Source organism: Arachis ipaensis, chromosome B9 (genome assembly GCF_059453495.1).
Source record: "Arachis ipaensis isolate K30076 ecotype BB chromosome B9, ASM5945349v1, whole genome shotgun sequence".
NCBI lineage: Eukaryota > Viridiplantae > Streptophyta > Magnoliopsida > Fabales > Fabaceae > Arachis > Arachis ipaensis.
In genome coordinates, this window is record NC_142444.1 from 51,722,211 (window position 1) to 51,743,036 (window position 20,826).

A 20,826-nucleotide genomic window follows, 5' to 3' on the forward strand; every position below is an offset into this window, starting at 1 on the left:
ATTATTTTATATATAGCGTTACATCAATAAAAATAATTATCTTTTATATTCATCAAGTAAATAATAAGTTAAAAAAACAATTGTGATTATACGACTGTAACACTGTCAGAGTTGTAGCGTATCAAAATTAACTTCTAATGTAATTAATTACTATACTATTTATATATACATGAATATCAACATATATAGGCATGATAATATACCTCATCAGACACCAGCCAATGCCTACTTAAATAGCCTATTCGATCTCTTGAACATGCAACATTTTCTTTTTCTTTTATTTTTTTCTTATTCGTTCTATTTTCTCTCTGAAGCTTATCTTACTCGATCACTCGCTCGTTTTGTTGATTATCCTCCACTACTACTCGTTTCGATCCCTTCGAAATGACCATGGCTAATGTTCCGGTATTCATTTTCTTGTACAACAACATGCAATTGCTTCGCAAGAAGAGTTAGGAACAAAAATAAATAAATAAATAAATAAACAAAAAGAAACATTGTAGTTTATTAAATTCATAATATTAATTGATATATATTTCATCATGTCATGTTAGTTATTCTAATATTCATCATGCATCCAAATGACATCACTATTTTATTTCTTCTTTTTTTTTCGGTTCTCTTTCCAATATGCATGGTTAGGAATAAGAATAGGATGAAAATTTCTATGAACGAAATCCGATCCGTCAGTAAAATGTATATATTTTCTTTAATTTTTATATGTATTGTGTTGTGTATAAATCTATTCCACTTGTCTTAATAGAAACCACAAAAATTGAAATTTTATATTTTCTACTCATTAAAATTATGATATTATATCATAAAATTATTTATTTTTAAAATTTTATATTATTAATTAAAAGATAAATAAATCTTTTTAGAAAAAATCTTTTAAAGTAAAAAAAATTTTAAATCACAAAGGAAAGAATTAATTATTATTAAATTTATAATTTTTATCATCCATAAATTTTATTATTTTGATTTGAGAGTGATTAAGTTCTCATTTTCTTATTTAGAGGAACTATATATAGATCCGATCCTTGTATATCTAACAAAAAATACATACAGTTAGTAGGGAAGGATCTTGGAACAGTGGCGGGTGGAGGAGGAAGAAGAAGAGGAAGAAAAAACTCATGTCTAGTATGTGCAGTAATAATGGCGAAATCAGTGGAAGAAGCGTTGATTGTGATGTGGAAAGCTAAAGAAGCTGGTGCTGACCTTGTTGAGGTTCGGTTGGACTTGTTGAAGAACTTCAATCCTTCACATCATCTTCAACTTCTCATCAACAACCGCCCTTTGCCCACCTTAATCACTTACAGGTAATAAATAAATAATCATGTTACCATCACAATATTATTATCATTTATCAATGTGTACGTATGTGTTTGTTACACATATAATTATTTATGTTCTTCGTTCTATTAATTTAAATTTTTTAGGATAAATAATTTTATAATATGATATCTGAATTTTTATGTTTCAAAATTCTAAAGTTGGATCATTGTTGATGAAAAAAAAAAAATTGGCATAAAAAAACAAATAAAAAGAAAAAAAATCTATGAAAAATTCAAACAATGTCAAAAGAGATTTTTATTAATATGCATCTTTCTAATAACTTAAATTTTTTAATAAAAGTGATTTCATGTCACTAATCATCCATCTTTAATTTAGTTTCTGTTTTTTTTTTTTTTTTTTTTCTGTTTTCTTAAACACTCGTCGGTGATGAAACCATGTATGTTCTGCATCGATCAATGCATCTAATAGGAAATTGAAAGACTTGGTGTGCAATGATTACTTCTTACAAAAAATTACAGATTCAGGATTTGAAAATCATACCTTTAAAAATCTAATATATATATATATATATATATATATATATATATATATATATATATATATATATATATATAATCTTAAAGCAATACGTACACTTTATACATTTACAAAATTGTATTAAAAAAAATAGATCCACACATAACTTTCCATTTCACTTTAACAAGTTCAAATGTAATGTCTCACTTAAGGAATCAAAAGAAAATATATAAAAGAATGTCTCTAAAAAATTGTGAAAAAAGTATTGTATAATGAGATGTTATACCTTATTAATTACATACAAGATCATGTTAAAAAAAATTCGAGAAGATCTATTTTTAAAATTACACATCAAAAATTATATATTTGGTAATTTAATATTGTTTTCTAACTTTAGATATGTATTTTTTAAAATTTTAAAACTGTAATATAACACAGAGATATCGCATGAGACTAAAGAACGTGAATTTAAGTAGATGAATAATAATTAAAAGTATTAATTTATTAATGTAATTCTTAAATGATTAAAATTTAAATATATACGTATTTTTTGAAAATATTAAAAATATTAATTTTAATATGCTGCCAGTATAAAATTATTTTACACGTGCATTCAATTATTTAAAATAATTATCTTTTATATTAATTACGTGAATGATCATCTAAAAGAATGATTGTAATTGTATGACCGAATCAAATATTTGCATCAACATTAAATTCATTAAAAAAGGAAAATTTATTTCAAAGCTTTTTTATTTAAACATTAAAAATTAACACGGTCAATATATTTATATCTCATTGAAAAAACCGTGTTATGTTAACTGTCACCTACTCACCTAATATTGAACATAAACATAAAAATCTTCACCATGCAATAATAAGAAGATTTAAAAATATGAATATGGATGATGTATAAATTGTGAAATTTATAGTATTGTACTGCAAAATTTTTATATTGACTTAGCTTTTGATGGTGCCGTTTTTGATTTTTTATATGGAGAAGAGAATGTAGCAATACAACAATGTGGAGAAGAGAGATGTTTTATATATATATAGTGTTAGCAGAAAACGGACTCTTCATTTTGAGTTTGAAAAAAAAATAAAAAAAGTTAAAAATTCTAATCGGACCGTCCGATTTTCATTTTAACAAATTAAAAAAAATAAAAAATACATATCGGACTTTGATTTGGTATTTATTTTCTTCTTAAAGTAAATCGGACCCTCCGATTTGTAGTTTATTTTTTTTATCAAACAAATCGGACCGTCCGATTTAAATAAAATACTATATAAAAAAAAACACCTAATTTTTCAATAACAATATATTACACATATATTTAACCAATATAAAAAAAATTAGCCTGATGGTGCATGTATTACGTACATAATGTGTGTGTTGATGAATTGTACTTTGGTATCAGACCAATATGGGAAGGAGGACAGTATGATGGTGACGAAAGCAAGCGACAGAGTACTCTACGTCTAGCCATTGAGTTGGGTTCTGACTTCGTTGATGTTGAATTAAAGGTAATTTATGTCACTGCCATCTTCTATACCTACCTTGTGTCATATAATTAATAATCACCAAATCATTTTAAGTGTAAGTAAAACGTCAATTTCATTCAAACTGTATTCATATTTCACTCGATAATGAAGTTTGTGTGAATTGACATAGTTTTTTTTTTTTTCATATATAATCTAATTGCTGTTGATTAGTATTATGGAATTGGAACATTTCAAGTGCACCGGAGAGTACCGGTGCACCAGTTGTTTTAACCGTTAATTTTAATTAATATATTTATATATATTTTTATAATTCATATCAACGGTTAAAATAATTGATGCACCGCTACTTCCAGTTAACTTAAAATATTTTCTATGGGATTATATATATATAGCTAAGTTCCTGGTGGTCGCATCCATAGTGGCGAAGGATTCTACTATTGCGATTGAGGATTTTTTTAATTTTTCGATCCACTTTATCTAATTTTTGTAATTTTTTATTTTTGAAATTTCACAATAATTTATTAATCTCCTAAAAATGTTAATTAGTAGTTGTTTATTGATTCAGAATGTTTACCGTGGTTTATTAGTGTATTTACCATCATTACATCTAGTCAAATTCTTTTTCTCATAACTTAAAACATGCCACGTTTTAAGTTTGGATTGGTTGTTGGACCTTAGCCATCATAGTCATGAAACTAATAGAGCCACTAGAGACAGCACCTATATATATTATATGGTAAAACGCAAAGAGAAAAAAAAAAATGGTGGGATTGAAATAACTATCATTCTATATATTAAAAAAAAGACATTAATATTCCAATCTTTTTTTTTTTTTGTGTATTTTGACATAATAAGAACAAACATTCATTCATGAAATAGTCATATATAGTACTTACAGATAAGAGAAATTAAAACATTAGATCTAAGTCTAATGAAAAAAAATCAAACACTAGCTCTCCATGGTTTATTTCTTTCCACTTTAGGTTCAAAAAGAGAGAGAGAAAGAAACACAGAGGTTTACTTCAGAATGAGATCCGTGTCTATATAGTAAATACTGTACTTTACAATGTCCCTCGTTCTAAATGCAATCTATATATCTATTAAGAAATAAGAATAGTTTTCTTTTTATGATTCTTTTTTTTTTTATCTATTAACGTCAATTTATTATTTTATCATCATAAAATAGAGTATATAACTTTTGCTTAATTATTTACTGAAGGTAGCTCATGAATTCTACAAGTCCCTTGGAGGGAAGAAGCACGAGAATGTGAAGATCATAGTATCTTCACACAACTTTGAGAATACTCCATCCATTGAGGAATTGGGTAATCTTGCTGCTACAATTCAGTCTATTGGTGCTGACATCGTAAAGATTGCAACAACTGCCTTGGATATCACGGACTCAGCACGTGTTCTCCAAGTCCTAGTGCATTCTAAGGTATTTTCACCTTCACAAAAATTAAATCACCATTATATATTTTATACTTTTATTGTATTTTAGTTATAGATATAAATTTATGTTACAAGAATGATAGAGACTCATCAGAATTTATTATTTTTGTCATCAATAATTAAAAGTGTGAGCTAATTAAAATATGTTGTTGGATTACTAAATTAAAGTAATTGAGTTTATGACTAAAAGTGATAGCCAAAAACAATAAATTTTGAGTAATGCTAGGTAGCCAAAAAATAATTACAATATAGAAATGTCATGTAAAAATTTTCATTCTCTTGATAAGCAAGTGACATACACCTCCTTATCACTTATCATCCTTATCACCTATCATTTTGCCGCATATTTGGAGTCATTAATGTTCTTTCCAAAATCAATTTCAGTTTCTCTCAAATCAAATCTCTAATATCTCTCAATCACATTATTATCCATTAAATGCAATAATTCTCTGCAAAAATTATGAAAGTTAAATAATTAAAAAATTTTAACAACTTCTACTATACAACTTATATTTTACATATATACTATTAAAAAATAAAATATAAAATATAAAATATAAACAAATATTTAAAAATAATTTTTTAAAAATAATTATTAACTCGTCATATTAAAATCAATAAATAAGCATACATATGAATATTAAAAAAAATATTAAAATAATTAAAATCACGACCTACTAGTGCACATATGAGATAATTTGAAGAATACAATAAGACGTATAGTTTAAAATTTGATAATATTAATTATAAAAATTTATTAATTATAGACATCATAGGTATGAAATTATGAATATTATGAGTATAAATTATGGATGTTATTAATATGAAATTATAGATGTTATGTGGATAAATTTATGGATGTTATGAGTAAATTTATCAATTGAATAAATTAATTTAAGAATTTGACATTTTTTTAAATTCAATTATGATAAAATTTAAAAATATTTGTGTTAACTTAATAGTTACTTATACAATAACTAAAAAATGATACATGTATGGTTGTAATATCTAATAAACATGAATTTAATTTTTAGATATTAGTTGTATGTAATTATGGATGTTATGTATATAAACGTATGAATTTATGTGTATGAACATTGTAGTACAATATAATTATAAATACACAAAAAAAAAAAAATCAGTTTATTACCATACCTCATCAAAACTGGTGTGATTTTTCATATTCTCAAAAATTGATTGATTGACAATAACCTCGTCGGATGAGTCTGTCTGTTGTTCAAATTCTTCATCAGCACCTTCTACCATAAAGGTTAACTATACAAAAAGTGACTAATTTCACTATCGAGTATAACAAATAAAACACAATACTATAATTTTAGGTGCTAATTTCATTTTATTATGTATGTTAACGTGAATGTTAACTTCATGTAATTATGGATGTTATTCATATAAACTTATTGATTGCGTAAATCATGAACTTTACGCGAATATTATGCATATAACTAAAAAAAATTAGTGAGCAAAATCAAAAGATTTAAATACCAATTACTAAAAGAAAGTTTAAATATTAAAAAAATGCTTCTTATTTTAGCGATCAACATCATAAAACTATTTTAAAAAATTAAAGGTGTACATTTGAAACATATATAAAATGTATATAAAACATTCTTCTAAAATAATTATTGGTTTTCCAGTTTTTAGTCTCTATAAAAATTAGGTTTTTGTTAATAAGAGATCCAAAGATATAATTAAGGATACTACAAATAAAAATTTGTAAAAAAGATGTACAAAATAAATCAAAGGTGAAAGTATATCGTTGACATATTACGAAAACAATTTTAAATGTTTCTATTTTCATAAAACTATTTTTAAAAATTAAAAAATATAACAAAAATAATAAAAAATTTATTTTTCTAGACATAAATAACAAACAAATAATGATCAAGAATGTTACGCATATAATTAAAGTGCTAAAAAATACATAAAAAATAATCCGGACTATTACTATACCTCATCAGAGCTAGTATAGTTTTTTATATTCTCAGAAATTGATTGACTAGCAACAATTTCATCGGGTGAATCCGTCTGTTATTCAAATTCTTCAGCACCTTCTACCATAGGTATTGTATTAAGGTCGAAATCAATTGCCATACAAATTACAATGATAAAAATAATTTCTTGTAAAATTTCTTGGCTTATACACTATTGTGCTTGTAATGGTGTTATTCTTGTGATTTTTGAATGAATATAATTGAATTAACATAAAGTATATATTAGGATAGGTTTCATGTTTCATATCTCCAATAATTGATGATAAATATCATAACGGACAAAGAATCAATTGCAATTATTTAATGTAATTGATATTATAATTACTGTTCTTAAATATAATTATTATTAATCTTTATTGTATTTTTATATATAAAAATCAAATTATAAAAAAGAATATTAAGTATTGATTACAATAATGCCTAATAAAAAGGGATATGATTTTATAATTAATATCATTAATAAGTAAATTTGATAAGAACGGTGATAAGTAGAATAATAAGAGAGTGGGATAAAAAATAAAACTGATATTAAATGATATAAATGAAGTGAATTATGAAAAATTTTGGCTAATTATGGCCTAAATTTTGATGACCTTCTAGAATTTTTCTTATTTTAATATAACAGAAGTTTTTAATATATGATTTATTTTGAGCTATTTTATACTTGTTAATGAGTCCAGAACTTTATAAGTTGAAATATGAAGGACAGTTAACATTTTAACTGAACAATGATAATTGTATATAGGTGCCAATGATAGGAATAGCAACGGGGGAGAAAGGATTTATGACACGAATACTGTCAGCAAAGTTTGGAGGATTTCTTACCTTTGCTTCAATGGAGGCTGGAATTGAATCAGCAGCAGGGCAACCATGTATCAGTGACTTGCTGGATTTGTACAACTTTAGACTCATTGGACCAAATACCAAAGTGCATGGCGTTATTGGAAACCCAATTAGCCATAGCAAAAGCCCTCACCTTTACAATCCAGCTTTCAAGTTTGTGGGCTTTGATGGAATTTACTTGCCCTTCTTGGTTGATAGTGTCTCACATTTTCTTCACACTTTCTCATCTCTTGATTTTGTTGGGTACAGGTATGTAATTATGTATCCTAACATGGATTGTTTCTTCCTGTATGATTTGATTTTGGACATCTTTATGATACAGAATAGGCAAAATAACCATTTTTTCGAGTAATACTTTTTTTTTGTTATGCTAACTTACTATTGAAATTTGAAAGGAATGTGAATTTGTTTCAAGTAGAGTAAACAAATTAGAAGTTAGCTAGAGTAAACAAATAAAGAGAGCAGTTAGTTAGAGTAAACAAATGTAGCAGTTAGTTGGTTAGCATGAAAGTTAAGCAGCTTGAGTTAGTTAGAGGTATTTAGCTCGTGTAGGTGAGCATTTTATATTGGCACACAATCTTCAATGAAAAACGTCGTTTCACATAACACGGATCTCTTTCTCACTAGTGATGGTCATAAAACAATATGTATTTTACTCTGTTTGTTCATGTGAAACGCGTCATTTCGATGAAAATTAGACACTAATATAAAATGATGTCATCATTTTTATTCAGTATATTTGACAAGTAAACGTGCCAAATTAGAATGCTATTAACGAAGATGAGTTTAGGAATTAAGCGAGTTATGGTTGTAAATTTTGGGTACATCTTGGATCATTTAAAATTTTAAAAATCAATTTAAGTCCAATCTTAAATTTTATGATCAATTTGAGTAATAGCTCATATAAGCATCATCTCTCAGATCCGATAGAGATCGAAGCTTCTAGCACACTTTCAGATCAACGCACAACAACAAACTCTCCCTCTTTTGTATCTCAGCTCTGTTTCTTGCATTCTGAGAATCATAGTTTTCTTCTTTAATTTCCCAACCATTGTAGTTCTTCTTCTTATTATTTCTTTAATAATACAGTTACACGATTCCTCACAAGGAAGATGGACTTAGATGTTGCGATGAGGTGGATCCTATTGCCAAGGTACTTACCCTAAAAGCTTATCCCATAATTGTGGATGCTATGGTCTTAAACTGCAGTTGTAATTATAGTTAATTGTGGTGTAATGTGAAAATAAAAGTAATTAATTTATAGCCACAATGGGAGTTATAGACTGTAATTTAAAATAATATAAACTAATGTTTAGTGTTAACAAATGTTTAATTTCTAACAAAATCTTTGTTATTTTTTCAGGAAATAGGAGCTATTAGTTGCATGATTAAGAGGCTACAAGATGGAAAACTACTAGGTTACAATGTTGACTATCTTGGGGCCATTACAGCTATTGAGAAGGGACTAACAGGTCTCTATATGTTTCAATTATTTTTTATTTAAATTGTTAACTTAAAAACAAGCTTTTATTAATTAGTTACCTGTAAATATGTGAATTTGTAGAATCAATCGGAAGATCCAAATCTAGTTCACCTTTATCTGGAAGACTATTTGTGGTAATAGGAGCTGGTGGTGCAGGAAAAGCACTTGCATATGGTGCAAAAGTAAAAGGGGCAAGAGTTGTTGTTGCTAATCGTACATATGGTGTGATAATATTTCTGTCTTTGCTTTATTAGAATTATTATTCCTGATTAATTAACAATTATGCTTAATTAATTAATTTCAGCCAAGGCCAAAGAACTTGCTAAAAAAGTGGGAGGAGAGGCTATAGTTCTATCTGACTTAGAGAAGTTCCACCCAGAAGAAGGAATGGTTCTTGCAAATACTACATCTATTGGAATGAAACCAAATATTGATCACACACCCTTACCAAAGGTTTGGAGAGTTAGGGTTGCATAAAACCCTCAAAATGAGCTAAATTTATTGGGTTAACCCATTTACCCAACTTAAATGAATGAATTTTTATCTTTAAAATTAAGCTCGTAAAAATGAGAAGTTAAAGTGTTAAATGGACTTTACATGATTAATCCGACAAAATAGCAAGTTAAACAGAGTAATTTTGTTTAAACTAGCGATTTGTTTAAAATTTTGTTTTTTCATTTTCCAAAAAAAAAGAGTAATTTTTTTCAGTTTTCACTAGTCCGATTTAATGACCTAACTCCTTTACTAAAAAAATTGTTTGTTTACATTTTTTACTTAAAGCGACTGTTTTTGTAAAAAAAATAAAAATATTTTGGACCAAAACTATATTTTTATCTTTTTTTTTTTGAAATTGGGCAATAGACTAATCTATATAACTCATTATATTAGCTCATAGTCGTAAAGATCGGATCAGACACATTCGACTAAAAAATCGGTGAATCGGACCCCAACCAGTCCGGTTTAGTCTAAAGACTGTTTAAGATCAAGAACCGATAAAAACTAGTTAAGCTAGTAAAAATCGGTGGAAAATCAGTTCAATCGAACCGCTAAAAAAAAAATTCAAAAATTGATAAAAGTATGGTTTGAAGTTATTTCTTATTATCTCATCATATGCTAATTATTAATTATATAGTAAAATTACAAAATAATTTTTTTCATATTATTTTAATTTTATATTCACTTATATTCAAATTAATTTTATTTTTTGTCACTCATAATTATTAATATAAATATTATTAAATATGTATAACAAAAAATATCAAATATTTTTATTAATTACAATATAATTATTTTTTATGATTATATGATATTTGTTAATATTATTTTTCAATAAATACATCTATTATATAACAATATAATAAATATAAAAATATTTTAATATAAAAATAATTTAAAAAATTTTTATCATGAAAAAATATTAGAATTTTTATATACTTATTTAATAATAATCGGATTATAACTTATTGATTATAATTTATTGAAATTTAATTGTTTTTAAAATATTAATTAAAATATGTATTTTAAATTTTAATTTTAAATTTTGGCTATTTTATATTTTTTATTTACATAGAATCGGCTAAACCAATAATTCATCAGTTAAACCAATAAATTAATAACCAATAGTTTGACTAACTCAATCACCAATTTAATTCTTACAACTATGTCTTGGCCATGAGCGGTTTAAGCTTAAAAAGTAAAATTAGTGAATAAACAAAAATAAACGAGATAACTCCTTTGATAACACTAGTGTTGCATTTACATATATGTGCATACTGTTAATTTCGTGTTTTTTTGTCAACAATATATTAATTCGAAGGGTTAGTTATTAGTTCTTATTTGATAAGTGTGTGAATAAATTTCAGTTAAAAAAATGTTGGTGGTAGAAGAATCGCATCAGATAACAAGATATGGGCCTGAATTTGGTTAATTAAGCAAACAAATCAATTTCACAGAGCTTTCACTCCTTGCTGGGTCTTAACTAATCTCAAGTTATTATATAAGTAGATTTCATGCCACTTAGTGTTTGTATATTATATTAACATGCAGGAAGCCCTGAAACACTATTGTTTGGTGTTTGATGCTATATACACACCCAAATCAACAAGACTCCTTCAAGAAGCGCAAGAAGTTGGAGCTGCCGTAGTCTATGGTACAGAAATGTTCATCAACCAAGCATTTGTGCAGTTTGAAAATTTCACAAATTTGCCTGGTATGTACCAAAGAAAAAAAAAAGAGACATTCTAATAAAAAGTGAAGACTTTGAGTTAATATTCAATTTGGTCTCCAAAATTTAAGGTCGGATTTAAATTGACCCCTAAAATTACAATTGACTCAATTCGGTTCCCAAAATTTATAATAGTAACTCATATTAGCCCCTGAGCTGATTTCCGTAAATGGCGTGTTGATTTTACATGTTAACTTGTCAAGATTTGGATTTCTCACCTAGATTTCATATGACTAAGACTTGCTAGGCCTCCTAGAAGCTTGATTGGCTCCCAACATCCTTACGAAGATGACAATAACAAATTCAATTTGAAAATTTTGCGGTTCTCGGAGCAACAATCAAGCTTTTGGAACTCTAATAAATCTTGATCACATGAAAATTTGGCAAGGAATCTAAATCGTAACAAGTTAATGTATAAAATCAACACGTTGTTAACGGAGACTAGTTCAAGGATTAATGTGAGTTATGATTATAAATTTTGGGATCCAATTTAAGTCAATTGAATTTTTAAGGGTCAAATTGAATCTGATTTCAAATTTTAGGGACTGAATATTAACTCGAATATTTTTATTTGAGGAGTGCTAGGGCCAGCAATTTTTGTGTTTTGTAACCATCAATTGACCATCAATAGTCCTTTTAATGGTGTGAGATTACATCCAATGGTGGGAGATCACTCACTTTTCTTTTGATGGTTAAGTGCTAGCCACAAAACATAAAAGTTACTACCCCCTAGACTTTTCCTTTTTATATAGAATTTTTATTGTACAGTGTAAAGATCTTTTTAAAATGAAAAAGTATAGGTAGACAATGAAAATATTAAACATGAACAATGGATATATTAGATGTTCATTTCACTAGGTGTACAGATGGTTATTATAATATTAAGATTTAGGTAGATAATTTGGAGATGTGGTGTGTTTTAATTTGATTGGTAGTTATTCATATTGTTCAAAAAAATTATTCGTTACCTAGCATAACCCTTTTAAAATCATTCCAAAGAGTGACATGTACCTTTGAAGTTTAAATTTTCTTGTTTTAATTAATAAATGTAGCGGATTAACAACAATTACAAAAAGTAACTTTATAAAGAGAAAAAAAATATGGTACCACAACCCACAGGCCACAATGCACCGTGGGTGTTGCTAATGTTCTTGTTACTTTTTTATTTTTTAATTATTTTTTAATAATTGTTTTTAACTTAATATATCTATTAATTAAAAAAATAAAAATCTAAATGAAAGAGCATATGTCCCTCTTTTGAATAATTTTTAAAAAATCTATAAAAACTCTATTAAAAATGCATTTTATTTTATTTCTTTTATTTAGCTAGACAACTTCATACACCACTTTCTTAAATAACTCATCACTTGAATTTTATGTAATTTCGTTTGATTTGCATGACAGTTTAATTTTTTTTTTTAGTATTCAGCCTACACTGCACATAGTGTCACACAATTGGGTAAATCAAATAAAAATAAAATTCAAATAGTTGTACGCTCTCTGTGTAATTTTACACGAGGAGTGTGATGAGTCATTTGAAAAAGTTGTTAATTTAAGTTGTAGTTTTTTTTAATAAAGTAATAAAACTGATCATGAAAAATTACGACACTAATAAATATGACTATAGAAAAATTAAAACTAACTTATAACTACGAAAGATAGATTTCAATAGAAAATATTATTTAAACCCTAAATATATATTAAAAATTTTTAATTCACTCTTCTAAATTAACCTAATCATTCCTAATTTCTTTCCTAAATTCTCTTTTTTCTCATCATTCAATGTGTTAGAATATAATTAGGATCAATTAGAATCAATTAGAATATTTAGTATATCTTAATATTTATTATATAATTAGGTTATTTTTATTGTTCTCTCTCCCCTTTCTAACATGGTATCAGAGCCATGGTATCCTCCTTGAAGAGGATAGGTTATTTTTCTTGTGGTGAAATCACTGTAGTTTTTGCTTTTTTTTTTCTATGCCATTCTTCTTTTCCTTTTGTCATTCCTTTGATGCTTTTTCACCTCACCGACTAGCCTATTTTCTCTGTCTTGTGTTTTTTCAAGTCCAATAATCAAACACCTTTGTCATCTGCTACTTACCTATTCTCATGAAGAAATCATCTAATTTTCGCTCTCTTTCGGCAGTTTCGTCTACGTTCTCTCGTGGCAGTTCCATCTGTATTCTCTCGTGGCAGTTTCGTTTGTGTTCTCTCGTGGCAATTCCGTCTGCGTTTTCTCGTGGCAGTTCCGTCTGAGTTTCGTATGTGTTTCCTTGTGACAGTTCCGTCTGCGTTTCTTTTTGGCAGTTCCGTCTGCACTTCCTTCAGACAAGCGACAATTCCATCTGCGCTTTCTTCAGACAAGCGGCAGTTCCGTCTGCGCTTCCTTCAGACTAGCGGCAGTTTCCTCTGCACTTCCTTCAGACAAGCGGCAGTTCCATCTGCGCTTCCTTCTGGCAGTTCCGTCTGCACCCGTTTTATCAGTTTATGCAGTTTTTTCTCTTTATTTGTTATTTTAAATAAGTTTCAAACTCAAGTGAACTCAAGTTGTCACTTGAGTTTGAGGGGGATGTTAGAATATAATTAGGATCAATTAGAATTATTTAGTATATGAATATTTATTATAGAATATTACATCTTTATTATTATGATTCTCTTAGCCCCTATATTGTATCATTTCACACAACTTGAATAGACAACTTGATTACACTTAATAATATACAAATCCTTCTTCCAGTTTAGTCTCTTGTTTCTAACATAATGGTTATCTCCTATTACTATATTTTTCTTTTCACTTTCACTTGTTACTTTTTAAACACGAACTAAATTCCACTCTCCACTCTCGAATTTCTCAATTTTCAGTTTTGATGGCCTCCTTCAAACCCTTTAATTTCCCAAAATTCAACCCTAATTAATTCTGCTATGAACAACACCATCACCAATAACACCAACAATTTCAACATAACTGATTCTTGTGACTTATCGTCACACTTTCAAAAAGCTGACAACAATGACAATCACTATAACAACAATAACAATTCCTTTATCGGTGAAATATAATGCTTTTGTCCTTCTTCACCTAAAATATTTATAATGTTGGATGCGGTTCTAATAACTATATTACTAGTACTTATTGAATGTTGACAAGCCACAAAAAAAAAAGCCACTGCAATGAAAAAAACATAATTTCATCTGTTTCTATCCCCAAACGCACCAGAAAAAAATTTATTGTTTTGTTTGGATGATTATAACATAAAAACAAAATTTGGATGATAAAATTTGGGAGAGAAATTAAAAGTAAGGAATTGGAGTGAGAGAAGATTGGAGAGGAGAAAGGGTTATTATTAGTGAACAAAAGAGGAGAGGTTGAAAAAAAATTAAAAGATTGAAAATGGTAATGAAGAGTATTGGGATTAAAAATAGATTAAGATTAGAATTTGATAGTAATTAGATTAGGTTAGATGAATAATTTAAAATTTTTTATAATACTTTTTAGAATTTAAATAATTTTATTTATCAGAATCTATTTTTTATAATTATAAATTAATTATTTTTTATTATTAAAATTATCAGTATCATAATTTTTTATGGTCAATTTTAGTACTTTAATTTTTTTCTTCTCACTTTTAGGTTTTCTTTAACACTTTAACATTATTTTAGTACTAAAATTAACTTCATGTATGTTCTTTCTCACAGCTCCAAAGCAAATCATTAGGGATGTGTTTGCAAAAAATATATGAGAACAGGTTCTGATGCTTGAAGTGATGCTGATTAATTAGAAGTTGTTTCTATTAAGTATTAATTATATATATGGAACATTTTTCAATTATTTCATTGCTCAATTTAATAATACATTCGGGATATTGGAGACACATTCTATCGAACAGAATTAAGAATGTCATTTCGTATTTCAAGTATTAGGTATTTCATATATTATGATATATAATTGCCTATTAATTAGATTGATATTATTGATATTCTTATTGAAGATAGGATATTAAATATTTATTATTTGATTTCCCTTTTACTTGGTCATCACTTCATCATCTACAAACAGATGATATCTTGAATCATGTTACATAAAATCATCACACAACAACAATAGATAAATGTATTTGACATTTATTATTGATTATTATTATGAATTCTAACATGATATTAAAGTCATGATATTTTGTTTAGCATTTTAAAATTGTGTTGTCTCAACTTCTCTATAAATAAAAAATTTTATTCATATTTCCATCCGTTTTATTTGATTATTTTTTGATGTTTTGATCGCGACACAACCATTACCGCTATCTTATTTTTTATTTGTCTCAGTTCTTTTTTAATGTCTGTTTTATGCCCTCGTTGTTATAAGCTCAACTGAATCACCTTTTTAATACTTGATTTGTCACTAGCACTCTAGTAGTACCAATCTTTTTGTGTTTTTGCGGTTTCGTATGCTTTTTGAGTTATGGCAGTTCTGTACATTCTGGCAATTTGATTTACACCTCGAGTTCTGACAGTTTTGTCTGCACTCAAAATTTTCCAACAATTTCATCTGTATCGTGAGTTTTTCTAGCAGTTTCATCCATACCTAAATTTTTCAACAGTTCTCACAACACCAAAGTTTTAGAAGTTTTGTCTGCACCCTGAGTTTTGTCAGCTCTTTTTGCATTCTGAGTTCTTACAATTACATATGTTCTCTGAGTTCGTGCAATTTTCTTATTTTGTTGTTTTTTTAATAAGTTACAAACTCAAGTTGTCACTTGCATTTGAGAGAGTGTTACAGGATATTAAGATATTTGTTTGATATTAATTGATTCTCTTATTAATGATAGGGTACTACACGATAAGAAAAACACTGAATACCGTTAGAGGTTAGCAGCGAATTTACGGACAGATTTATCGGCAGATTTTGCAATAAATTTGTTGGGTAAAAAAGTTACTGTCAGTTCGGTTTTTCAAGGATAAATTCGCAAAAATAATTGGAGGAAAAAAAAGAAAAATTGGCGCAATCATTATCATCGAATTTAGGAGAGAAAAATCTGATGGTAAGATAATTAATTGAAACGCGCCAAGGTCACAGGTTGTGCGTTATTGGCAATTGATTCGGGGTGCATTGCCGATTATATATGTGTGTGTGCGCGCGCGTGTGTATATGTCACATCTTTCTTAGTCTAGACTAACATTTTGTTATTGGGTGCGTGCGTGCGTGCGTGTGGGTTTGTGTGTGTCACATCTTTCTTAATCTAGACTAGCATTTGTTATTGTATTAAATTAAGCATGCAAAATGGCAATCATAGATTTGATAAATGTTGTGATCTTCTGGTTTTAGTCTCGATGTGCTGGCTTCAGTCTTCCAAGAATTCAAGTGTTGTGTTGCATTCTTGATTATTATTTCTTTTTGAGCTTGTTTGTGAGTTATAGAGAAGTTATTATAAGAAATTATAAAATTTTGAATTTTGTTGGTTTAAAAATTATTAAACTTAAATATTTAAAATTATATATTGAATTTCGAAACAAATTTTTTTTAAAAAATAAAATTTAATTTTACCGTTGGATTTACTATCAGTTAAATCTGTCGGTAAATATTAATTTAATTATTAATAAATAATATATTACTATCGATTTGGGGGGGGGGGAGAATCCGATGGTAACAAGCTTTAGAATTTTTCCAGTAAATAGTTTATATTCGGGGGTAAATAATTACCGGCAAAGTTTTACCATCGGATTTATTCTGCCACTAAATCTGACGATAAACAGATTATCGATGAATTTTTTTGATAAATCTAACAATATTTGATGACTTTCTTGTAGTAATAGACATTTATTATTTGATTATTTTTTAATTTGTTTATCACCTATAAATGAGTGGTACAATTTTTTTCAAAGGTGGTGAATTTATTCACTGTAAATAAAGATCTTCTAAGTATTACCCCCAATTCATTCGCAGCTCGCACGTGACCTCATTAAAGTGAAAATACTGTGAACGATTTCTGAGCTTTCCAGGCCCAAATCCAACTCATTTCTGATCCTATTACATGCAGAATTGAAGAGGAGTCAAGGGGGGAGCACATAGTGGAGTTTTGATCATACTTTAGTTAGTTTTCTAGAGAGAGAAGCTCTCTCTTCTCTCTAAAATTAGGTTAGATGTAGATTAGGATTTCTTAGATCTAGGTTTAATTCATGTTTTGATTTGCTCTTCCTTTACAAATTCTTGTTCCTCTATCTTTGCTTCTCTAGTTTAGTATTTTAATCCTTGTAATTGTTTACTTTGTTGTTGATGAACTCTTGTTTATTTTATTTTTCTTTAATGCAATTTATGTTTGATTTTCTTTATTGTTGATTTGTGTTGTTATTGTTAATTTCCTTGCAATTAGTAGTTATAGATTTGCACTTCTTGCAACTTTATCTTGCTTTTCTTTTATGTCTTCCAAGTGTTTGATAAAATACTTGGAAGGATGTTAGAGTAGATTTTTGTGTTCTTGGCTTGGGATGGTAACTTAGGTGAACTTGAGTTGCTAATGTCCAAGTGCTTGATAATTGGTGTCCATTGACTCTAGCTTCCACTAAGTTAATTAGTGAGTGGCTAGGACTTATGGATTAGGATTGATGTAGCTCATTTGACTTTCCTTCACTTGTTAGAGGATGACTTAATGAGATTGATCCTTACAATTATCCTTTTGTGGTTAGTAACAAGGATAAAGATCATTAACCATCAACCCTTGTCAAGACCTTTTTATAATTTGAGTTCATTTACTTTCTTGCAATTTATCTTTTATGTCTCTTATTCAAAACCCCAAATACTTGTCCCATGACCAATAATAAGAACACTTCCCTGCAATTCCTTGAGAGATGACCCGAGGTTTGAATACTTCGGTTTTTATTTTTATTGGGGTTTGTACTTGTAACAAACAAATTTTTGATTGAGAAATTGTTTGTTGGTTTAGAACTATACTTGCAACGGGATTTCATTTGTGAAATTCTTTACCGACACGCAATTTTCGCTCATTAAAATGGCGCCGTTGCCGGGGAGTTGCAAATGTGTGCCTTATTATTGGTTATTGTATATATGTAAATATTGTGAATAGTTGCTCTTTTGTTGGTTTGCTTCTTTGAGTTAGTAGTTAGATTTTATCTCCTTGTTTTTTTAGGTTTTTTTTTATCTTTTCACTATGAATTCTCACCCTTTTGGCTATGAGTTTGGTTACAACTATGTTGTAGGACGTGGAGATTATAATGAAGATATGCACCAAGGATGGAACAATCAAAGGTGGGAGGAGTGATGAGAGAAATCTTTGATGGTATAGAATTTCCTCAAATGAATTCTCGTTGCAAGTATAGTTCTACACCAACAAACAATCCTCCCAATAAAAAATTTTTTGGTTTTGTCACAAGTAACAAATCCCAATGAATTAATAACCGAAGTATTTGGACTCTGGGTCGTCTCCCTAGGAAACAATGTAATGCTTAATTATTGGCTATGAAGGGGTAAATGGGGGTTTTGGTTCATGAGATGGCAAGAAAAGTAAATTGGCAAGAAAAGTAAATTAAGCAAGTAAGTAAAGAAGGTAAGTAATAAAGAACTCTTGGCTAAGACTAAGGTAATTGAGATCACCATCCTTGTCAACAAACCAAATATTGATAATTGTGAGAGACCAACCCATTAAGTCTACTTCCCAAAAGCTTTAAGTACGTAATATTTACTCCTAAACTTGAAATATGTCAAATAGGTTTGATCACATCCACCCTTAAGTCCCAACCTACCTACTGATTAACTTAGTAGTGGGTTAGCGTCAATGGGTATCAAATTGATCACCAAAGGTTCTCAAATCACCAAGTCCATCATACCCAATGACTCAAGTTTACCCAATTCCCTCGGCTTAGACCAAGAGTTGACAAAACTACTCAAAAACTAAAGAGAACATTTCGTTAAACACATAGAGTGCAATAGAAGTAAACATCATAAATTACAAGAATAATAAAATCTAAAACAACTACTAAGTGCAAAAAAAGTAAGAACACAATTCAATTCATCAATAAAAGAACATCAACATCAAAATTGCATTAAATGTAAACCAAATCCAACATGGGTTCATCATCACAAAAGAGAGTAAAATGAGAAATTAACATTACAACTAAGAGAATCTAGATGTAGAGATGAGGTATCATAAAAGAAGCAAGATGAGATCAAGTAATTAAACATGGATTTAAGACAATCTAACCTAATCCTAACCTAATTCTAGAGAGAAGAGGGAGCTTCTCTCTCTTGAAAACTAACTAAAGGCTCATGTTGGCTAAACTAATTGCTCCCCCTTTGCATGGACTTCAATTCTGCATGAAATACACTCAGAAACGAGTTGGATTTAGGCCTGGGCAGCTCAGAAATCGCCCCCTGCGTTTTGCCTTTAAGTGGGCCACGTGAGAGTACCGGCGCGTACGCGCCATGTGCGTGTGCGTGTCGATTGGCAAATTCTCCATCCGCGTGGACGCGGCATGTACACGTGCGCGTCTATAAGCGAGACTACTTTTGCGCGTGTGCGCCTTGTGCGCGTGCGTGTCCTTTGATGCATTCCCAATCTTTGTTTCTTCATGCATTCTCCCCTTTGTATGCTTTTCTACTCATTTCTTCCATCCAATACTTGCCTTATAAACCTGAAATCACTCAACACACACATCAAGGCATCGAATGGAATCAAAGTGAATCAAAATTACCAATTTAGGGCCTAAAAAGCATGTTTTTACACTTAAGCACAATTCAAGGGAGAATTATAAAACCATGCTATTTTATTGAATAAATGTGGGAAAAGATGGTAAAATCCCCCAAAATAAGCACAAGGTAAACCACGAAATCGGGGTTTATCAAATCTCCCCACACTTAAACTAAGCATGTCCTCATGCTAAAATTAAGAAAGAAGCAAAGGGTATCACATTTATTCAATGCAAACTAACTAAATGCAATCTATCTACATGCAATCTATTTTCATGATGTAATGGCTTAGTCAAAATAAAACAATCTCCAAGAATATACATGCAAGCACAAGGGCTACGGCATTAGCAATCAAAGCAAACCACAATTGGATTGAATCTTTGAAAGAGTTCACAAACTTGCAAGAAAAGATGATCATGGGTGGAAACATGTAATTGAGCGGTCGAACCCTCACCGGATGTGTATCCGCTCTATGCACTCAAGTGTATAGGGTTGATTCACTCAATTCTCCCCCAATCATGCTTTCCAAGACTTGTTTTTTATCTAACAATCAACAATTACTTTATGCATGCATACAAATGTCTTGAGGACTTTCCATAGGTTGTAATGGGGTTAGGGTCAAGGTAGGATGCATATGGTCAAGTGAGCTTGAAATTCGAATCTTTGATTAACTTAACTTACCACCTAACCTATGACAACCTAAACAAATCTAAACAAACCTAGCTATCCATTCTTCACTTTTTCACACACTCATGCATTTCCTTTTTGATTACCACACATATGCATTGAATTTATGAAA

At 28.8% G+C, this 20,826-nt stretch overlaps 1 protein-coding gene across 3 annotated transcripts; it reads left to right on the forward strand.

The window, feature by feature from the left end:
• Positions 1–244: 244 nt before the first annotated feature.
• LOC107616730 (bifunctional 3-dehydroquinate dehydratase/shikimate dehydrogenase, chloroplastic-like) lies at positions 245–15,186 on the forward strand. Of its 3 annotated transcripts, none has more exons than XM_016318664.3 (11): positions 245–405; positions 1,069–1,319; positions 3,231–3,336; positions 4,535–4,753; positions 7,525–7,871; positions 8,712–8,775; positions 8,986–9,094; positions 9,187–9,327; positions 9,410–9,558; positions 11,152–11,314; positions 15,029–15,186. In XM_016318664.3, the coding sequence occupies exons 1-11, from the start codon at positions 385–387 to the stop codon at positions 15,070–15,072; spliced, it is 1,614 nt and encodes a 537-aa protein (XP_016174150.1). In that variant the 5' UTR covers positions 245–384; the 3' UTR covers positions 15,073–15,186. The 3 variants fall into 3 exon arrangements, with proteins under 3 accessions (XP_016174150.1, XP_020967255.1, XP_088355838.1); XM_021111596.2 differs by lacking the exon at positions 15,029–15,186 and adding an exon at positions 13,479–14,013; XM_088499712.1 differs by lacking the exon at positions 15,029–15,186 and adding an exon at positions 13,479–14,013 and having other exon boundaries at positions 11,152–11,254.
• The last annotated feature ends 5,640 nt before the right edge of the window (positions 15,187–20,826 follow it).

What these genes read in the sequence shown, in the direction of transcription:
- LOC107616730 (XM_021111596.2), top strand. Translation starts at nt 385, where the DNA reads ATGACCATGGCTAATGTTCCG. An exon ending in CTTGATTTTGTTGGGTACAG is followed by an intron (nt 7,872 to 8,711) that starts GTATGTAATTAT and finishes TTAATAATACAG; the next exon opens with TTACACGATTCCTCACAAGG. An exon ending in AAATTTCACAAATTTGCCTG is followed by an intron (nt 11,315 to 13,478) that starts GTATGTACCAAA and finishes CTCTTTCGGCAG; the next exon opens with TTTCGTCTACGTTCTCTCGT.